The sequence below is a fragment of the Aphelocoma coerulescens genome, chromosome 5 (assembly GCF_041296385.1).
Source record: "Aphelocoma coerulescens isolate FSJ_1873_10779 chromosome 5, UR_Acoe_1.0, whole genome shotgun sequence".
Classification (NCBI taxonomy): domain Eukaryota; kingdom Metazoa; phylum Chordata; class Aves; order Passeriformes; family Corvidae; genus Aphelocoma; species Aphelocoma coerulescens.
Window position 1 is genome coordinate 34,317,990 of NC_091019.1, and position 19,749 is coordinate 34,337,738.

The 19,749-nt window shown below is 36.8% G+C and overlaps 1 protein-coding gene across 3 annotated transcripts in view; it reads right to left on the minus strand.

Moving 5' to 3' along the window:
• Window positions 1-101: 101 nt before the first annotated feature.
• PALS1 (protein associated with LIN7 1, MAGUK p55 family member) overlaps window positions 102-19,749 on the minus strand; it is a 56,249-nt gene continuing 36,601 nt past the window's right edge. For all 3 annotated transcript variants that reach the window (XM_069017656.1, XM_069017658.1, XM_069017657.1), the window contains exons 4-14: window positions 15,949-16,026; window positions 15,113-15,259; window positions 14,319-14,480; window positions 11,167-11,244; window positions 10,225-10,408; window positions 9,085-9,156; window positions 8,549-8,620; window positions 7,658-7,825; window positions 6,695-6,897; window positions 5,208-5,318; window positions 102-3,175 (exon numbers count right to left, since the gene is read on the minus strand). In XM_069017656.1, the coding sequence (XP_068873757.1) occupies window positions 2,999-3,175; window positions 5,208-5,318; window positions 6,695-6,897; window positions 7,658-7,825; window positions 8,549-8,620; window positions 9,085-9,156; window positions 10,225-10,408; window positions 11,167-11,244; window positions 14,319-14,480; window positions 15,113-15,259; window positions 15,949-16,026 (1,452 nt within the window). In that variant the 3' untranslated portion in view covers window positions 102-2,998. The remainder of the gene's footprint in view (window positions 3,176-5,207; window positions 5,319-6,694; window positions 6,898-7,657; window positions 7,826-8,548; window positions 8,621-9,084; window positions 9,157-10,224; window positions 10,409-11,166; window positions 11,245-14,318; window positions 14,481-15,112; window positions 15,260-15,948; window positions 16,027-19,749) is intronic.

The following is a 19,749-nucleotide window of genomic DNA, read 5'->3' on the forward strand; positions in this document are numbered from 1 at the left end:
AAGGTGCATAGAGCATCCCATAGGGCACTGATGGGTCACAGCATGTTTCACACATTCAGCAAAGTGGCAGAAAGAAGACTCTCAAGATCCACTACAAGAAGTAAAATTGTACAGTGATTTATTTTAAATCTAGAAATATTTTACATTTTTACATTAGTGTGCAGTTCATGATGTCTCAAAATACAGAGTGCAGATACACATATAAAAGTACAGTGTGGGGCTAACCACAGGTCTCAGTAAAGTTACCTTAACTATTTAAGGCATGGAACCTCCCATCTAATATTTTAAAAAGTCACATTTAATTACATTCAAAAATTATTTTATGCAATGCAGCTAACATTTATTTTTAATTAAATCTGGACTGGTAAAAACCCTCATTTCAGTCTGATACAGCTCACTACAAAGCCTGTGATAAGGTTGAAGAGTTTAACCAGTGAATTCTATGTATTTTCTTATTCTTGAGGGAACTAGCACACATTTATCATGAAACAAGACGGAGTAATTTCTTACACAAGGTAGTTCAGGTCCAAGCTGGCAGCACATGGACAGCCAGGTACGTATTTCAGTGCTGCTCAAGCCCTTCCTTTCAGCAGGAGACTAAGCTAACACTGGTTAAAAGCTATCATAGCACCTCTCTATGGATCTCAGGGAGTTCTGTGTGCCTTGGGAATTAAGAGAGTAGAGCTGAACTTCAAGCAATATGCTTTAAGACTACATTCAAAAGCTCATTTGTATAAAAACAGATCCTGTACACTATTTCAGAAAAACTGGGGAGATAAACATGCATGAAATAACATTAATGGCATGATTTACTGAGACTGATGTTGTCTATGAACACTGAATACCTAAGGGGGTTCAGCAACCACCTTGAGGTGATTGTGACTGGCAGAATTTGGACAGCACCTACATAGCTGAGCTAGGTTAACCTTACTCAACCTATTTTACTGCTTTCCACCTTCTTGTCCAGAAACATTCAATACCCCAAAGTGTAATATATCTACAATCATCTTTCTTTAAAAGCATAGAATCAATACAGTTTTTCCAATATACCTGAACAATGTTGTTGTCATAAACTATGGATGAAACTGAGCACATGCCTGCAATGTGAGGCAAAAAGCCATTATTTTGAATATCCAGCTCTTAGGCCAACAGTAGCACAGTATTATTTCTAACACTGACTTGAACTAAGATATTCAAGTTCCCACCCCATTTTCTTTCTGAAGGGTCGTTACTGATCCCCACTAATTGCTTAATTGCTTTTCAGCCCTAAATATTAATTAAACAAGCAAATAATTTTGCTTTCTAACAAGACAGGAATGCACTCTATACTTCAATTTTTCAATACAAAGATGTACTGATTATTAGTTCAGTACCTAGGACAGTTATCTGACAATTTCTTTATATCTGCTCTATACTTTGAGCTGTCTAACTATGGGTGTGAATTTGTTTCATTAACATTTTAAGAAAGAATATATGCAAGACAGAATGGAAAACAGTAACTACTTTTTCATCCTTCAACATTAGACAGGAGTGAACGACACATTGACATAACTCCAGTGTTTTATATGTAGGAACAAAGAAACACTATGGCTAAAGAGACATTCACAGTTCAGGTTCTTTGTGCTATCCAAACCCAAACCAGCCAAGATACTACTATTCATTTAGTGTCAGCAACAACAGCCCTACTGCAGATGCACAGCCACGGTAGTTAAACCTTCACAGCCAGAATCGTTTGAGGATGCAGAGATGTTCCCATCTGCTCTGCAGAACACATTAGGATACAGACCTTGCATTTTGTTCCCTTGTTTCAAGTTTTTTGTTTTAACCATTAAAAATATTCCCCTTTCCTGTGACTTCTCAGTCAGTTACCAGTGTTTTACACATATTTTCACTGCAGTACTGAGCAAATGTAGGACAATAGGCTGGCTAGTGAATTACAATACTCATAACACAGTAGCTACATTCAGCTATTTTAATTCCAGTTAGTTGTCCATTAGCCACAACATGAACCATTTGCAGAGATTAAAAAACCCCACTGTCTTCCAATGTTCAGCACATCAGTCTGTATTAGTCAGTATTCTGTTATAAAACATGAAAATTTTAGTTGACTTTCAAGCAGCATGTCTTGTACCTACCTATTTTCACAAAAATATAACCTCTGCCTTTCTATCTCTACAGATCTGTGAAAAAGTGGCTCCAATCAGTCAGTATGTTTTAAAGAAAATACCATAAAAATATCACATCTGAAAATTCAATATAATAGTCATCTTTGATTGGACCTAAAATTACTGTGCAGTCGAATCTGATTCTAAAAGTCTGACTAAAAAGACACAAGGATCGAAATATTTACATTATACACATTTTTCAATTACAGTGCTACTAGAAAGTGGAATGTTTGAGAATTAAAATATTAACTGAATCCTCACAGGGCAGCTCCAGACCAGACCAGCATCTTCATTCTATGTATTTTTTGAACAGGAGAGGTTTCTCACTGACATTTTCACGTGTAGGTTATTTTTCTGCCCAATGATCTGTAGAATTACGCTCCTGAACTAGCATCACGTCCCACAAAGTCTTTAAGTTAAGTGTTAAATAACATTCATATTTATAACTATGTGACAGCATGGACTATATATATATACACATAAACACACTTTAAATCTTTGTCATAAGAGTGATTCTAAGTTAAAAAAAGGTAGATTTATGTATAAAAGTAGTTGCTAGAAAAAAAAAATCTATCTAAAGCTTTAGAATTTAGTACTGACATGGTCTCCATTTCTAGACCACAGAGAAAGAAAACTTGGACAATCTTTAGATCAGTTAAATTGGCTCACAAGCTGGTCAGCGTATTTCTCAGTAATACGCAACTTCACTGGCAAAGGATGCAGCCACTGAGGTCTAGAGCTCACATGCATTTATACTAGAATTGGGCAGACCTACACATGATCTGCTTGGAAAGGTAACTAGATTGAAGTCCATTTGCCCCTTGGAACTGCTCTCATCGTAGCCAGGTGGAGGGCACCCATTGGGGTTCTGTGTCAAGCTTATTTATTAACCGAAGTAACTCTTGATATGCCTTATCAAGATCAGAATTCACAATTGCTGTATCAAAGTAGTGGCCATTGTTCTGTTCCATCTCCCTTGTCTTCTCTATGATTTCTCTCAGCTCTTCTGGCTGCAATCAGAAACAGAGTTAGTGTAGGTGTGTAAACCTCTCCTCCACAGTAACAGCAGGGAAAGGGAACAACTCCCATTTTTTTACACAAACTCTCATGGTGTTGCTATCAGCTGTTGAAAAGTTTAAGGAACACTCAACCATGATCGATATTTAAAAGCTAAGGGCATTCAAGAAAATCCTGACTGATTGGCTACAAGTGGCAAACAGTAAGTAACTGCCCCAGGCTGAAGAAAATGAGGAAGATCTAGCACTGCTCATTGCACAACATTGATCTCACTGAAGAAGACTGGAGATGGGAGAGATGGTGTAAGACGAAGTCTGAACAGTGCAGAACAAGAGAGCATTCTGCTGGCACTACCAACACCAAAGAGCCAAAGGAGACAGCTGTCACTGGTGACAGTTTGCAATACACAGCAGTGAGAGCCACAGCAAGAATTACACATTTAAGCTGACCAAATCACCATAACATCAGGTGAATAACATCTGGGAGCTGGAAGGGAATATGTCAAAAGCAAGAATATTGCAGTGTAGATAAATGATACAAAGGCAGAAGTAGAAATATTTTGATTTCAGAATTTTTCTTACACTTAGATTCTAAAAGTGTGTTTATTTTTCTCTTCTGCAACTTATTTTTGTATTGTATAAAGAAATATTCAGGTATAATTTTTGAGTTAATTTTCTAAGGACGGTATTTCAAAAGGGACTTCAGGCCTTCAGGGTTTTTTCCTTAGTCATTATACACTCTCAATAAAATCAGAACAACATTAGGGCATACATCCAAGAAATACCCTTTTCTTTATCAGGGAAGGGGTTTAACTCAGTAGCATGTACCCAACTGAAATAAATACAACTCCAATACAATTAATCCAAAAGGAAACACGCACAGTGCAACACCAAGAAATGCATTCCATTTTTTTTTTGCAAATTGATTCCTTGACTACACTGCAATAAAAATCCAGAACATACGTAAGATGCAGTATTTATATAAAATAAAGTTTCCTTCCTTGCATAAACATGAAGGAGGAAACATACTCATTTAAAGACTATGATTACACTTGACTCAGGGGCAGGTGGAGGAAAGGAAAAAAAGGAAACTTCCCCTGTTTTAACACTTGGACTTGAATGGACTTTTAGATCTTGCACACAAGTAATAAATCACCCTTGCATCAAGGAGAGCAAAACAACACAGCCATAGAACACAGAGAGTTATGTTTCCTGACAACAGGCGTGCCAGGAATAACTTTGAGTTACACTGGGAAGATTGTTTTTCCTCAGTATGACCTGCATTATGCTCGATTAGCACTTGGAAGATACTGTGGTGGCAAAGGGCTCCCACCCATCGGGGGAGATTTTAGTTAAAAACCTGATGATAAACCTATTCCATTGCCTGAGCAATAAGCACTTGGTATTTCATAGCCTGATCAGGAACTTTTCTGAACTTTAAGATGTTCTGGTTTAATCTTTGGCTTTAAAGTACATTCTGCAGAACTGACTTCTGAGTAACTAAATCTGAACTGCATAAGCTCAGATCTTGGCCATGACTCTGTTTAAAAATGAAAAGTGATCCCACAGGATCAAGCATTAAAATAATTTTATCTGAAGAGTTTTGGATTTTCAAGTAAATGCTTTTCTAAGGGCAGGTAAGTTCTCAAATGAAAACCAGTAATCCTTTGCTCCATAGAATTACTCCCAGGTTTACTTGAGGACAAAACTTGATTTTCCACAGTTTTGAAATAAAAGGTCATGTTTTTGTACCCAAATGCAGGGACCCCAATGCAAAAACACTGTGCCCCAAGATTACTGAATTAGCAATGCATTCCCTTGTCTAATACCTCTCACATCCCCTTAAGGCAAAAGCATCCTGAATGAACCCCCTCCCTTAGCATGGTCTGCCTACCAACCTGGAGCACAGCTACACTGGTTCACTGCAGTGGTAATTGCCAGTACCGTGTCCCAATCCCAAAGAAAGAGCATGTGCATTTGCTCACCAAACCCAGCATGGTTTCAGAAGAAGCGTAAGACACCTTACCTTTGGGTTTTTCCCTTCTTTGGCCAATAAAGCACGTAGTCTCTCTTGTGAAGGTGGTGCAACAAATATAATATATGGCTTCAAGTCAGAGTTACGTAGTGTTTTCAGTGACTGCAAAAATAGGATTTATTAAAATATTTAACAATTCCACCCAGGAAAAGGACATTTAGTGATGCATTATTCACATGCTGTAATTGATAATATACTCTTCAAACACAACAACTGTACAATATATTAACAACAATATAATTAACTGTAACAGTATTCAGAGTTCAGACACCATTTCCTATGAAATTTATATTTCAACATTTTTCAGCTTCATGAAACTGAAATAGTTACTTTTGTTCAAGAATATTCTTCATAAGTAAACTGAAGAAACAGATCTTTTGGTATCCAAAAGCAATAAAAAGGTCAGATACACTGAAGTGAGTGTCTTGCAATGCTAAGGAAAGGTATCAGCTTTTAAAGACAAGAGCCTTTAAATATTACCGTTTACTTGAAAAACTACAGTTGAACCTTTTCGGTTTTGAAGGTAAGTACAAGGTATCAGACGCACTATTGCTGTACGTGTAGCATATTGTTTTGTCAGGTTACATTAATATTGAGAGACAGGAAATGAAGGGCATCAAACTGTTGTTTGATTTTTCCAAAAGGCTCCCTCTCTCTGTCTTGGGACAAACAACTTGTCTCTGAGATAAATTTTTATACATTTTTTTATAAATTAGATACATTTTTAAAGAGTTACGAATTTTCATCTCATGACATGCTTTGCAATACCCATGAGCTATGCTAGTATAGTATCACATGGTCCCTACTTGTGATGACTAATTGATTACTAATGATAGCTTCAATACTACCAGATTTTACTGATGTGGCTGAGTTTTAGGGTTTCTTTTGCAGCATCTACAACAGCAGCAGACCTCATACATACATGTATCAGAAAACAGGCTGCATTCCAGGACTCTGCCTCTTACCATGTTTGACTAAATTTCCAAACTGAAGTATGCAAGCATAGTTTTCCTCTTCATAACCAAAAGTTCACAGCTCAACAGTTTTTCACTACTGTTGATGTGATGTACTTCAGTCCTGAACTATATCTGGAAACTGCAAAAACATTCCTGAAATGCAATTTCCAAGTGTAATCACAAAAAATTTCCTCTCCATCTTCAAAAACCCCAGAGATCACAGAGTAATTGGAAGATGGAGAGACAAAAATCTTATTTTAATTAATTTTTAAATTTACATGGTTTCCAGATACTTAAAAGCTGGTGAAAACTAAGGCCCCATCACCTGCAGCACAGATAAAGATGCGCATATTTGCAAACAAGGAACTGGACAGAGTCAACTGAGCATCACTGAAAGAAAACTTGGCATAAACATGAATATGGATCTTGAAAACACACTCATTTTATAAACCAGACAGAGCTCTATAGATATTCACAGTAGCTTCTACAATTAAAATATGACAGGCAAGAGCTTTGCCATACCTGGGTGTGGAGATTTAAAAGGCATATCTTGCCCGAGTTGATGACTTGCCGCACAGAGTCTATGCTCGTCCCGTAGAGGTTCTTCTCAAACTCTCCGTATTCAATGAACTTCCCTGCAGCTATGTCACTCTCAAATGCCTGTCGGGAGATGAAATGGTAATCCCTGCCAGCTGTTTCAGTCTCTCGCCTACTCCGAGTAGTATCTACAAACAAGAGACAAAAATTAAATCGAGACAGTGATACACGGGTAGAATGGAAGAAAAGAAAGAGTATTTCTCTTAGCAGGCATATTGCTAATCATGCAAAATCCACCCCCTCCAACCCAACATAGGAAAAAGAAATCCGTGTATTTTATTTTCTACAGTAAATGTCCCTGGTCAGATTAAGTTGTCAAACTTAATTTAGAAGTCTATTTTACATTATCTAGAGGAAAATTAGTAAATTAGTAAATTATGAAAGGAATAGTTTTAACTGTGCAGTTGTGTCCTGAATGTGAAAACAGCTGTAAGTTTTTCAACAAATACATATTGCTAAGTTGTCTGTAAACATAATCTAGGGTACATTAGACATTAAAAATACAATATTCACTGAAATGTAAGTGGTTTGGAAGGGCACTAAAGCCATCTAAATTTAAATTTATGCAGGACATTTGGTTAAAAATTTTTTGCCCAATATACCAGTTTCTTTTTTGAACTTCTGTAACTCACTCCAATTTTATTGAAACTGATATAAATGCATGTCTTATAATGCCTCTAGAACACTGTGTATGTAAGACTGGATTTGCATTAACTTCTCAAAGCTATTTTTTGCCACACACGAGATCTTTTTATTTGTCCTTTTTTTTCAAGAGCTCAATATATCCTGCCCCAAACCACCAAGCTCCTAACTACTATTTCCAACACAACAGGATTTGTCTGCAGCCAAGGTTTAGAATGAGGAATCTTATCTGCCTGTCATACTTACGGGGCACTGCGGAGGCAAAGCGATCCACTTCATTATTCATCAGTCTCTGCCGCAGCTCATTCTGGCCGCAGTTCTGGGGGCCAATCAGAACTATGGGACGTTTCCTATTTGCTGGCTGATGGTACAGTGACATTTCCTCGTAGGTCAAAATTTCCTCATTGTCATAATCTTGAGAGAGAACAGTAAAACAGTCACAACAAACTCTACTGCCAGTTCCATGTATTGCCTGTCATGCAGTATCAGGTTTCAGGCAGTTCCTGACTCTGCCCAGCATCTGAGTCACCAAAGCAACAGAAGCCCAAAGATCATCACGTGCCCAGTAAGATGAGAATTTTTTTCCCTTTTCTTGGGGAAAAAAAAAATGTTTCCACTTACTAGTCATCATATAACTAGTAGCATAAACACAAGAAGCAACTTCTTTGCTGAAAAGTAAGTTTCTAATACAAGAGTAACACTTCACACCAAACAGCGGCAACCATCATCCCAATCCCAAAGTACTTTTGTGAGAACATAGTATAAATAGCCTTAAAATGAAGAAGGTTTCCATTTATGAAATTTAACTATGCAGAGTGAGATGATATTAAAAAGCCATAGTAAATTGGCCCATCATTGTAAAATTATGACTGCTCCTATGCCTAAATACTATCTAAGGTTTTTTTCCCTTATCATCTGGTCTTTAATAAAGACACCAAATGACCCTACAAATCCTTTCACTTCTTCTACATCTTTCACTAAATGCTACAACACAACATAGTATTGCTCTCACACAGAACTTACTGCTAGTATTTCTAACATTGTATCCTGAATTTCAGCATTCTTTTCACAAGGCTATTTGCAGATTATTTTATAGTTGTTTATAATTATACAAATTGTGCAAAAGTTATTCCTTACCATCATTTTTATTTGCATTGTATAAAACCTTTTTCCGTTTCTTTTTGTTTTTCTTCGCGCACCAGAGTTTTCCTAACCAAAATAAAAATTATGACAATCAAACACCCATACAACAAAAATCTTCCTGTTCCACCCTCTTGTTGGATCTTTAAAGTGGAGAATTTATTCTGCAGTTTTCAAAAGGTGTAATATCCTTTTGTTGATTACAATGCTTTGGTATATTAAGCAAATGTCAAGGACTTCAACCAAGCCGTGGCAGATAAAATTCTTTACGAAAAAGGGGGCTTTCCAAATTCTCTACATCACCCTAATTACATCACACAGTTGTGAAAAACCCATGTACTTTGCACAACAAAGTGTTAAATTCAGGCTTGTATTTACATGAAGAATTTCAAAGAATCATCCCACTTATATTACAAAAAAAAAAAACCACACCACATGAATTTTCTAAAACTCCACCATGACAAGGCTCCATATAACACTAATTAACACCACTATAAGAGATTTTTTTTTTACTTGGAAAGCATATATCCCACCTGATTTTTCAGGCTCCTTGTCTTCTTCTATGGTTTGCTTCATTGCTTCTCTTTGTTGCTGAAAACTTTTTCCTTGATGCATTAAAAAAAGCACAAGAGTCATTAACATTTAGAAACCATTTCCATGCTTTTTTGTAATGACTTACTCATTTGACTTTTTACTAAGCTTTTACATCTCTGAAGGTTCTAACAGAATATAACATACAAAAGAAATTTTAAAAGAGAAATTAAAAATTTAAAAGAGAAACCAAAACTGCTGCAAAACTGGTTTATTACTTAAAAAAATATATGAATCAAGAGAGACTTGCTGACCATTTGTATTACACTAGACAGTTTTGCCTGGAAAAGTGAAACTACAGGGAAGACTATATTTCCCCACTCTGATGATGTGGTTTTCTAATTACTTTTGTATGTCAAATGTGTTCTATTTATATTAAATCTTTTGAACTTCAGTTTAAAATAGATTAGCCTATATTTAAATCAGTGTTTCTCTCAACTTACTCAAGCATCATAAAGTTACAGTGTGATATTCTATGGAATTTGAAGTCTTTTGTTCACTGTGTTTAACAGAGCAGAAGATCTTTAATAAACTAGGCTGCAATACATATTGCAATGCAAAAATTATCAACAGTCTTCAGTGTATGAAAACTCTTTTACCCAAAGGCCCCCAAGAGTGACAAAAGAAGTCTGACTGTCACAAGTAACTGAAGCCCTTTGCTAAGTGAAAACATGCCGAAAAGTGACCACGAAAAAGGTACTGTATCAAGTAGTTTATTTGGAAAAGGTAAGAAACCTCAGAGCCGTGCCCATCACCAGAGAACAAGCGGGCTGCAGTCCCACATCTCTGCTGCAGCCGGCAGAGGGAACTCTGAATCCGCAGAGTCCCCATGGTGCAGGAATAAAGGAAGAGGAGAGTAGCTCCTAAAAGGTGCAGTGGAAGCAGTAGCTTTAACTCTGTATTTAACTCCATACATGGCAATGCCCAACAGTAGGCTCTGTTGCAAATGGTTCAAAGACACAGATCTATTTAAGGCAATGGATATTTTTGGGTGCACAAGTCTTTGAAAACCTGAGTATTGCTCCTGTGGCTATGATAACTAACTTGACTGACTGTCAAGCTTTTTCTAGAGCTTTATTTACCAGGGATAAGGCCTGCCAATGGCTGATTATCTTCATCTCCATCTCTGTAAGCCTGCCACCAGTTTGGATCTTCCTGACTAATCACATGGAGTATGTCTCCCTTTTGAAAAGACAGGCCTAACTCTCGGCAGGGGACATAAGGGTCATCAGAGGGATCGTAGTCAAAATGCGCTTTCACGTGTATCTGTAGGAGATCAAATGTAAAAACAGAAGAAAAACTTTGAAGTGACTTTTGAAGAATTAAACCTTGTCTTCCTGTGATTGCATTAGAGCAAGGATATATAAAAACTCTACGCTTCTATAAAATGGAAACTTTATCTAGGCTTGAATTTAACATGCAATTTCCTCACCATTGCAGGAGACAATCCCCTCTCCCAGCTACTGATTAAAGTTCTCTGCATTCAAAAATTAGCAGAGGTATTCTGATTGGCTAAAGTACCTAATAAACACACAAACTGAAACCCATGTGCTGGGCTTTAAGTGACATTTGACTTGTAAAGTATTTTGTCACCAATCATTAATGTCTGGGTATTCTTTCTTCAAACCGTTAAAGCTATCTTTTCCTCCCAAAGCATATTTGCAAGTTTCCACAATCTAAGTTTTTTTAATACACACACACACACACATATATATATACACACACACACATACACACACACAAAATATAGAAATTCAGAATAAGAAGCTCAGAACTACAGGAAGTTCTACTTTTATAATGTTTTTCAGAATCTGAGTTAAAATCGTACTAAGAGTTTCAGTTTAAGATCATTAATAATTTTCAACAGTTAATTCAGGTGTTAGTCTGGTACCAGTTAAAATCAATTTAAATGGCTAAGTTTTGCATTTGTTCCACAACGTAAAGGACCTGCAGGAGAACTTTTTAAACACTACTGGTAAAAGGTATGTATCACCAAGCACGAGAACACCTGTAGAGCTACTTACAACTGTCTCCTTTGCAGGAGGTGGCTTGCTCTGCTGACTGGGAATCAATACGAAGGTCAGAGTACCATGCATGTCAGCCTGAGAGGAAAAATAGACTCTTCATATACAGTATCAAAATAAGGCTTAAGGTTAAGAATTTTAATAAATATTTTAGAAAACGCTTTGAAAATTCCCATTAAAAGTTGTTCCTAACAGTGCACCATCTGCCCCTTAGCTGGTTTAAAACAGTACAGATACAGATGCAGTGATTCAGTCAGACTAGAAAGCTAAATGTTGATACTCAGATTTTAAAAGCCTATCTTTCCTGAATATAAACTATTTCTACTTGAAATGGAGCAGCTGCCATTCTGTCAAGCAGAGACTTAGGAGAAATGGATAATAATATTCTCTTGTTCTGTTCATAAATACCAACAAGTGGGTCTACGCTGGGATGAAAAAATATATTAAAAAATGTAATTTTTCTAGAATCATTTAAATGGAACAGTGTTTTCAAATCCAAACATTTCTACTACGATTTTATGCTGTTAACATTAGTAAAGAATACAAAACACTATTTAAAAATTTAGCTAACATACTCAAATCTTGCATATGTAAAGTGTTCAATACCAATACTGTAGTCACCCTTGCCAAGAAAGTAGAATATAATAAATGTCTTTATCTTCGTTTACATACTTTCACGTGCAGAATGTGTTTGCACACATAAAAAATATCTCAATAAAGTGCAAGTGACAACCTGTGACAAGGTTTACAGGTGTTTCACTTCCTATACACCATTCTACGAAGCATAGCACAACCATTTATCCTGTATAAAACAAGAAAATGCTTGAATCTCAAAAAATACAGAACTACAGCTTAAATAAAGTAAATGTAACTTGAACATAACAAGATGAGGCTGCAAGAGAGGAAAATTCATGATTTTCAGTCAGCATACATAGTTCCAAGAGGAATGTCTGTAATCTCACAGTGAACATGTGAACAGTCTAGTCTAAAAGTCATGTGTAGTCTATTATCACTAGAGTAGCAAGTAGTGAGGCCAAATTAAGGAGGGAAGACATTTCCTTCTCCTGTGCTTGTTTGAAGTGTTTTGGGGGGTCTGAAGCACTTTAGAACTTCATTTCCACATTACAAAATACAAATGACAACTTACTAAATAATAATAAGTAGTAACTAATAAATAAATTATAAATAAATAAATAATTCTTAAAAAAAGAATTAAAACTATTTTAAATTAGTTGTATTAAAAATATATTTTAAAAATCCACAAGGTTGTGTTTATTTTGTTTTTAATCTTCAGCAAGTGATTTTCTCTTACGCTAATGTATCATGGCTTTACATCTTTTGTTTTTTAACCCTATGTTGCAGGTGCTGCTCAGGAGCAGAATAAGCTCTCTGCAGAGAACTAAACTGCCAGACTTGAACTACCTGTTAATCACCTACAAAACACTTTTTTCAGAAGCACAGGACTTAGTTAAACATGGCTTTAAAAAAAATACAGGTGGCAATGGAGACAATTACAAAACATGACGAATCTCAGATAGCTCTGATTCAAAAAACCCAAGGAAACTCAAGGCTTTTCAGAGAATTGTAAGCATCTTTCTAACCGTTCTAAAAACGGTAAAACAAAAACCCCTAAACCTCACACATTTCTGCCTCTACTTCCTTCGACTTGATCTCACTGTATGAGATAGATGAAAATTTTTATCAGCAAATTTCAGCAAAAAAGTCCAACTGAAGATGGAAATTTTCCTACAGCTAAACCTGAGTCATTGTCCTGATTCTGATTCATCTCTAGAGCATAAATCTACTAAATAATTTAAAGATTTACTAAATATGTTTCTCATCCTTTTTTTTCCCCCCAAAACCCCTACTAAATAAGTCCTAGTTGAAATTGACAATGTTTTTGCCAAAGTTATAAACTGACATCCAAAACAATGTCATTTTCATCTGTTTTCACTTTGACAGAATGGTCTTGCCTGCTGCAATTGGGTCAAAGATTCAGAGTCAGGTTCCAGGTGTCTTGGACACTGATCCAAAGCAGGTACCAGGGAAAAGCATGAAAGAAGTGCAATTGGGCAAGACAAAATACTGATTGTAACTGCCAGCTTTCGACATTCTGTCTCACAGGGCCTTTTTGAAAGTGAGTGCCTCTGCATTTACTAATTTCTGATGGATTTCTTGCCTAGCTGCTTTTAAACTAAAGTGTAATTTTGTCATGAATGGTGTAATAAACAAGAAAACATCTACGCAAGTAAACTGCTAGACAATAGGCCCTTTATCAGGAGGGAAAGAGTAACAAGTCTAGTCACGTAAAAGTCACCTGTGATACAATTTGTGGTGGGTTAAGTCTGGCCAGTAACTTAGGCACCGACCAGCTCCTAATGCACTCCTCTCCCCCAGGAGGATGAGGCAGAGAGTTGGAAGATCAAATGCAAGAAAAAAATCTCATGGGTCAAGGTAAAGACAGTCTAACAAGTAAAGTGGAAAAAGCCCAACCCAACAAGTGATGTAAAGAAATCACTCACCACCCAGATTTTACTGTTCAGCCTGCTGTTACTTGGCAAGACACACCACTGCGGTCAGTTTGGGTCAGCTGTCCCAGCTGTGTCCCCTCCCAGCCTCTTGCTCACCCCAGCCTACTTGCAGGCAGGGGACAGAGTGAGAAACAGAGAAGGCCTTGACACTGGGCAAGTGCTGTTTAGCAACAGCTAAAACACTGGTGCATTATCAACACTATTTCAGTCTAAACCCAGCCTAAAACACAGCACCATATAAGCTGCTATGAAGAAAACTACTTCCAAACCAGCCACACATTTATTAATTATGGACTGAACCAGAGACAAAGATGAAAAATTATGGTTTTTCAGAGCTAAACAAAGTTTTTCTTAGAAATCATTAGAAGTAAGTCTAAAGATAACAGCTTGATACTTCCACATTTGTAGCCTTCATTTTTGCAATAACTTCCATCATACTTGCCAGTATTCTCCTACGCATCAGAAAGAAAACTTGAAATGCCCTCCACATATGAACACCAGCTACCAGAATGGAAATAGTTTTGAGACTAAATATGAGTAAAATGGCAAGCAGAGTCAACAGGCATCAGACTTATGAAATGAGTATTTATTGCAGAGAAAACAAGAAGTGTTTCAACTCACCAGCAAGTCAAAAACTTCATTAACATCTTTTCCACGGATCTCAATGCCATTGATCTCCAGAACTTCATCCCCTTCATGTAACAGCCCACTCTTCTCTGCAGCACCTCCTTTGACTATTCGACTGATGATAACAGAATCCATTTCATTGCGAACAGTAGCACCCTGTGTAGTAGCAACACATTCTGAATTTATTACATATATGAAACTCAAAGCCATCTATTGTATATATTCCAAGCCAATGGAAAAACCACGCTGAAATAGAATGCAAGTAACAGCCTGGATGCATACACACAATGCTCCAGTTCAAAAAACCCACTGTTTAACTCCTTCAACCTACATTAAAGACTGAAGAATTTAATTGCTCCACACCATAAGATTATTTTTTTAGAAACACAGTCCTAAGGAAACTTTAATTTGAAAGATGCAAATAGCAGATGATAACTGCTAAACAAACCCCAAAACCAGAAACCAGACAACTAAAAAAAACCTACACCTCATTGGCACAAGACTTTAAGCTCCCTTGCAGCAGTCTTGGGATATTGACACTTGCCAAGAAGATCTGTCAAAACCCAAGCTGACAGAAGTTGTACAGATTTTACGTGGTAGTACGGCTACTGCCCAATTCAAGTTTAACACAAGTTTACTGTCTATGACTGCTTCCCATTTTGGCGGGAGGGAGTGTTTACAAGTTAAACATTACCTTTGCATTCGAATTCCAAACGTTTCATAGCAATCTGGAAAGGACAAAAAGCCTTACTTTCTTTACATATAACTGAGTAAGCACCAGTACTTACCAACGGAATATCCCGAGCTTTCTCAATGCGAACTATTTTAACCGTCTCCCCTGCATACATGCCAACATTCTCATAAATCTTTTCATCTGTCATAGGCTCTGGTTGCATTTCTTGTTCTGCAACCTTATCATGAGCCAGTAGAAGTGCCTAGTGTTAAACAAAATCAGCTCAGTTACAGAAAACATCACACTTGATACGCATACAAACCAGTAGATGATATTCTGCAATTTCAACAGTCTCTGCAGGTCATAGAACATTGCAAACTGACTCAAGCAATAAAAAAAATTATTTATCACAGCTGCATAGCACCTACTCTTTTTCAAAACTTTCAGACTGGAAAATAATAAAAAAGCAATTTTGAACACAGCTGTGACTGTACTTCTATCTTATCTGTACTAAAACCACAGACATTGGTTTTCTATGTACATGTCTGCAGACTCAGAATAAGTTTTGCAGTGAAAACTATTTTTACATCACCACCCCAGAACAAAATTTCCTTCATGCACCCTATGGTAAGCATGAAACAATTGCCAAAGGTAAAAGCAGGTAAGCAAAGCAGCTCACGTGTTGCCCGGTTCCCAATGACCTACTGCTACATTGTTTCTGTGCAAATTACCCTGTAATACATATAGACCATGGCAAAAGCTGAATACAACCACGCACTACACTTCGTTAAAAAGTTCCATTAGTTTCTGGAAATTGCAAATTCCTTATCCTAGGAAAATTAGGGTTGAGGAATAAAATTCATCCTTGCCCAGTCAGCCCAATGCAAAAAAGAAGTTACGCTGAAAACAGCATCAAAAAATTGATCCATTAGATTAGAAGTTTCATTTTACCTGCATGTGAGGGGCATTCAGCAAAGCATTAAGCTCCTGTCCATCCTTGTGGTGGCTGGGTTTCAAAACACTCTGTACCTAAAAAGAAATCAAGCAGTAAAACTCTTTATCTAGCCAGTGATTTATCAATCCTCCCTCTCCTACTCAAGCACAGCCCCCTACTTGCAATTATTCATTTTACTGAAAGTAAAGTATATCCATGTAGTTGTTGCACTACTGCTGATTGATTAGTCAGGGGCACATTAGGAAAACACACAATGAGACCACAGGACTAACCCAGCACATCTTGCCTCAGTAATAATCTACCAAATTTAAGTTGGTATCCAATACCTTACACAGATTTGTCAATACCAGAGATTGGCAACAAGCTCAGATATCACAAAAATGCATACAAAAAAACTTGAACTCTAGAAAGTTAGTGATGGCATGTCAGTGAAATCAGTCACAATGAAGTGTATCATGAGAATATGGTGGGCTTTTCAACTAGAGTAATTTCTTATTAATGTGACTAGCCTTCCTCTTCCTTAAAAGCAGATTATCACATTCTTATTACGGAAACTATTTCCACCAACAGCAAGGCCAAAGATTCCGAGACAGGTTTTGAAATGCATCCTAGAGCTCCTGTCTCCAAAAGGCCCCTCCCTGAAAACCTGGTTTCTCTGGCTGGTTCCAAAATAATCCACACTAACGCAAGCATAGTTTTTACTCAAGCAGCTTCAGTTGCCAAAATAGGTTTTCCTTCTCGTGTAGTTACCAAACAAGCCTTGCCATCATCTCTTGCAAATACTGGTATGCTCATACAGAAAGCCAAGAGCAGGGAAGTCCTCTTACATAAAGGTGAGGCTGAAGATACTTTCCAAAGCCATTATCCTCTGGCCTAATCTGACCAAAAACACACAAGTCCAACAGCACAAATGAATCCAAAGACATCAAGAGTAGATTATACAAATCATAGCAGCAGCTTTCAGAGAAATAGAAAACACTTTTTTTCAAGAGCTTTTGACTCTTACAGATGAGGTAATTTGACATCAGAGAATCAAGAAACCAAAAGTTTCAAAGAAAAAATAATTCACCTTTTTGTATGATTTAACAGTATCTGAAGGTCTGAAAAGCCTCTATACTAGGAGCAATTTTCTACAGAAACACTAACAACTATCTTGGATGCTACCAGATAACAGCACTGAAAACTTCCAAGCCAAGATAATTTGAAATTCTAGGAGAAGCCACAAAATGAGCTGTTTCCATGGAGCAAGATCCTCATGTTGCCAAACAAAGTGTCACATGGAACACATTCCTGCACTTTGCAATAAACCTGGCACAACCTCCAAAAGCCTTCCTTCTGACATCCCTAGAACATGCCTCATGGTGAGCAAATATAGTATAGCTTAAAATGGTCAAAGAAGCCAGATTTAAATAATTTTTTTAACTGGTTTCTTTAAAATCATGGAGAACAGAAATAGTTCAGCTTCACAAAGTCCTGACTTCAGTCATATCTCTGAATTAGACAGAAAGTTATTACACCTGGCTTAAACTCAATTCTAGGATGTCACACAGCAAACAGAACACTGCAAAAGACATATTTCACTGACAAGTTTTCCTCTATTTTCAAATAAAAGATTCTTTTATACAAAAGACTTTCTCATAGAGGTTTATTTAAGTTCCAAATTTCAAGGGACCTCGAATTCCCTTCTTGAAGAAGCAATGAGAAGCCTTAAAGCCTTATTTATCAAATCTTTATGATCTTTTTACAGGAAAACCTACTCAGAAAAGAACTTGGAAGTCTTGCAAGGAACACAACCATCTGAATACAAGGTCAGAGGTTGGGGATTTGACAGCGGAAAAGAAAGCAATCTGGTTCAACCAGTTACTCTGTATGCAGTAAACATCCTTTATTTAACTTGAATTTCTGCTTTGAATAATTTGATTATTCAGAATTTTAATATCCCCCCCTCTTTAAGAAAAAAGATACATCTCTCATTTGTTTATTTAATGAAGCTCTAGGAAAGCTTCAGGCTGCCCTATACACCACTTATTACATCAGTAGAGCTGCATGGTACAGTCCTTTGTAACTCATGGTAATGAATCCCACAGCTTTACCAGACTAAGAAATTTGAAGAAGCCTGTCATTCCAGAAGTGACACACTACATATAGCATATGCAATCCACACTGAGTACGTGGCAATAACTGTATTTTCTTAACTCTCCAGACTAGTTTTTATTGTTAATCATGCTAACTTTAGCCCAAGAACCCCCCCAGAAGCTATCAACTTGGTTTCATTCCACACACCACAAATTGTAGGCATGTATGATAGAGGCATGCGCCAGAGTGATATTAAACGTTCAGAAATTAACTGCACCTACAGAATTCTGTTGTTGCTTACTGGCAGGTGAGCAGGACTGTCAGACTGAACATACATACACATTCTAGTTCACTTACACCAGAAGTTATGAACTTCCAGTGCATCCTCTCAACAGTACTGATCAGGTTTATTTGTCTGATTTTGCAGACACAAACAGTACCAAGTCCAAAACATTTAGGAACATCGTTATATAAATTGAGCCTATTAAATATATTTAATAGCAAGAACATTTTTGAGGTATTTGGTGTGTGCTGTTAGAAGCCAAGTTACAAATTGTCTTGAATGCTGCATCCAATATTCTTACAAGGTCAAGATTCAGACCACATTGCCATAATCCTTGCCGTCATCTTGGTCAAGTTAAAATGGATTTAGAATCAATTTAATTACACTTGATGTTTACTGGCTATTTTTATTTGAGACTTGGAGTACACCCCATTACATGAAGATAAGCTTTCTCAAATAAATTCCTTAAGCTCAAGTGCTTCATTCCACCTTTTAAATTCAATTGAAGTTTCTTAAAAAGAAAAGAAAAATCTTCAGTTGTTAAGTGTCTGGTTATCAGAATTAATGGGAAAAGTTAATTGTACATGTACACGACCAATTTTAATAATTTCCTAAAGAGGACTGGAAAATTTAAAAAAACTAAATAATATTAATTATTACTTCTTTAAAAGGGAGACTGTTTCATGTTGTATTGTGAAGTTGTGTTATAAAATGCCTTTTCCTGTTAGAGATGTTCTCTTCCACAGTATAAAGCCTCAAACAAAACACGTCTGTAGCTTCAAACTGGGGCACACACTCCAAATAGTTTCAGAGTTACACACTGTTGCTCATGACCTGTGCACTGAAATATGCACACCAGCACTACCTGCTATTTAAAATTAATGTTATGCATGTATCTGCTATTTTTCTTTCTTGTGATGTCTTCTGGCTTTTATCATCGAGATGCTATCAGTATCTTAAATCCAGGCTTTTGCAAGTGTCTTTTCAAAAACACCCTGAAGCGAGTAAATGAGCTGCTTTTTGGGGGAGTTTCCCATGCCTATGCTTAGAGGCAGAAAAAGCAAAAGACAACCAAAAATGAGAGTACAAGAAAAAACTTGGGCATGCAAGATAAACACATTGTCAAGATTAAAAAATACCCCACACCAACAACAAACCCTAAAAAACAAAACAAAAACATGACCAACTTTTCTAAAGCACAATTAATTTCCTCCCATACTGCTACCATAACAAATACAGAAACCTTTCCAAAATGAATAAAAGATCTGAAAACCAAGCATAAGATCTTCTATTCAGGCAAGACAAGGAAGTAGAGAGTGATGTGAATGGAGGCCTCAAGGTATCCTCTCGAGACGCTTCTATGAGACACAGAAATATATGTCCTGAATTTCCAGCTCTATCATTTCAGGATGTTACTTAACATATTGCAAAATTCAAG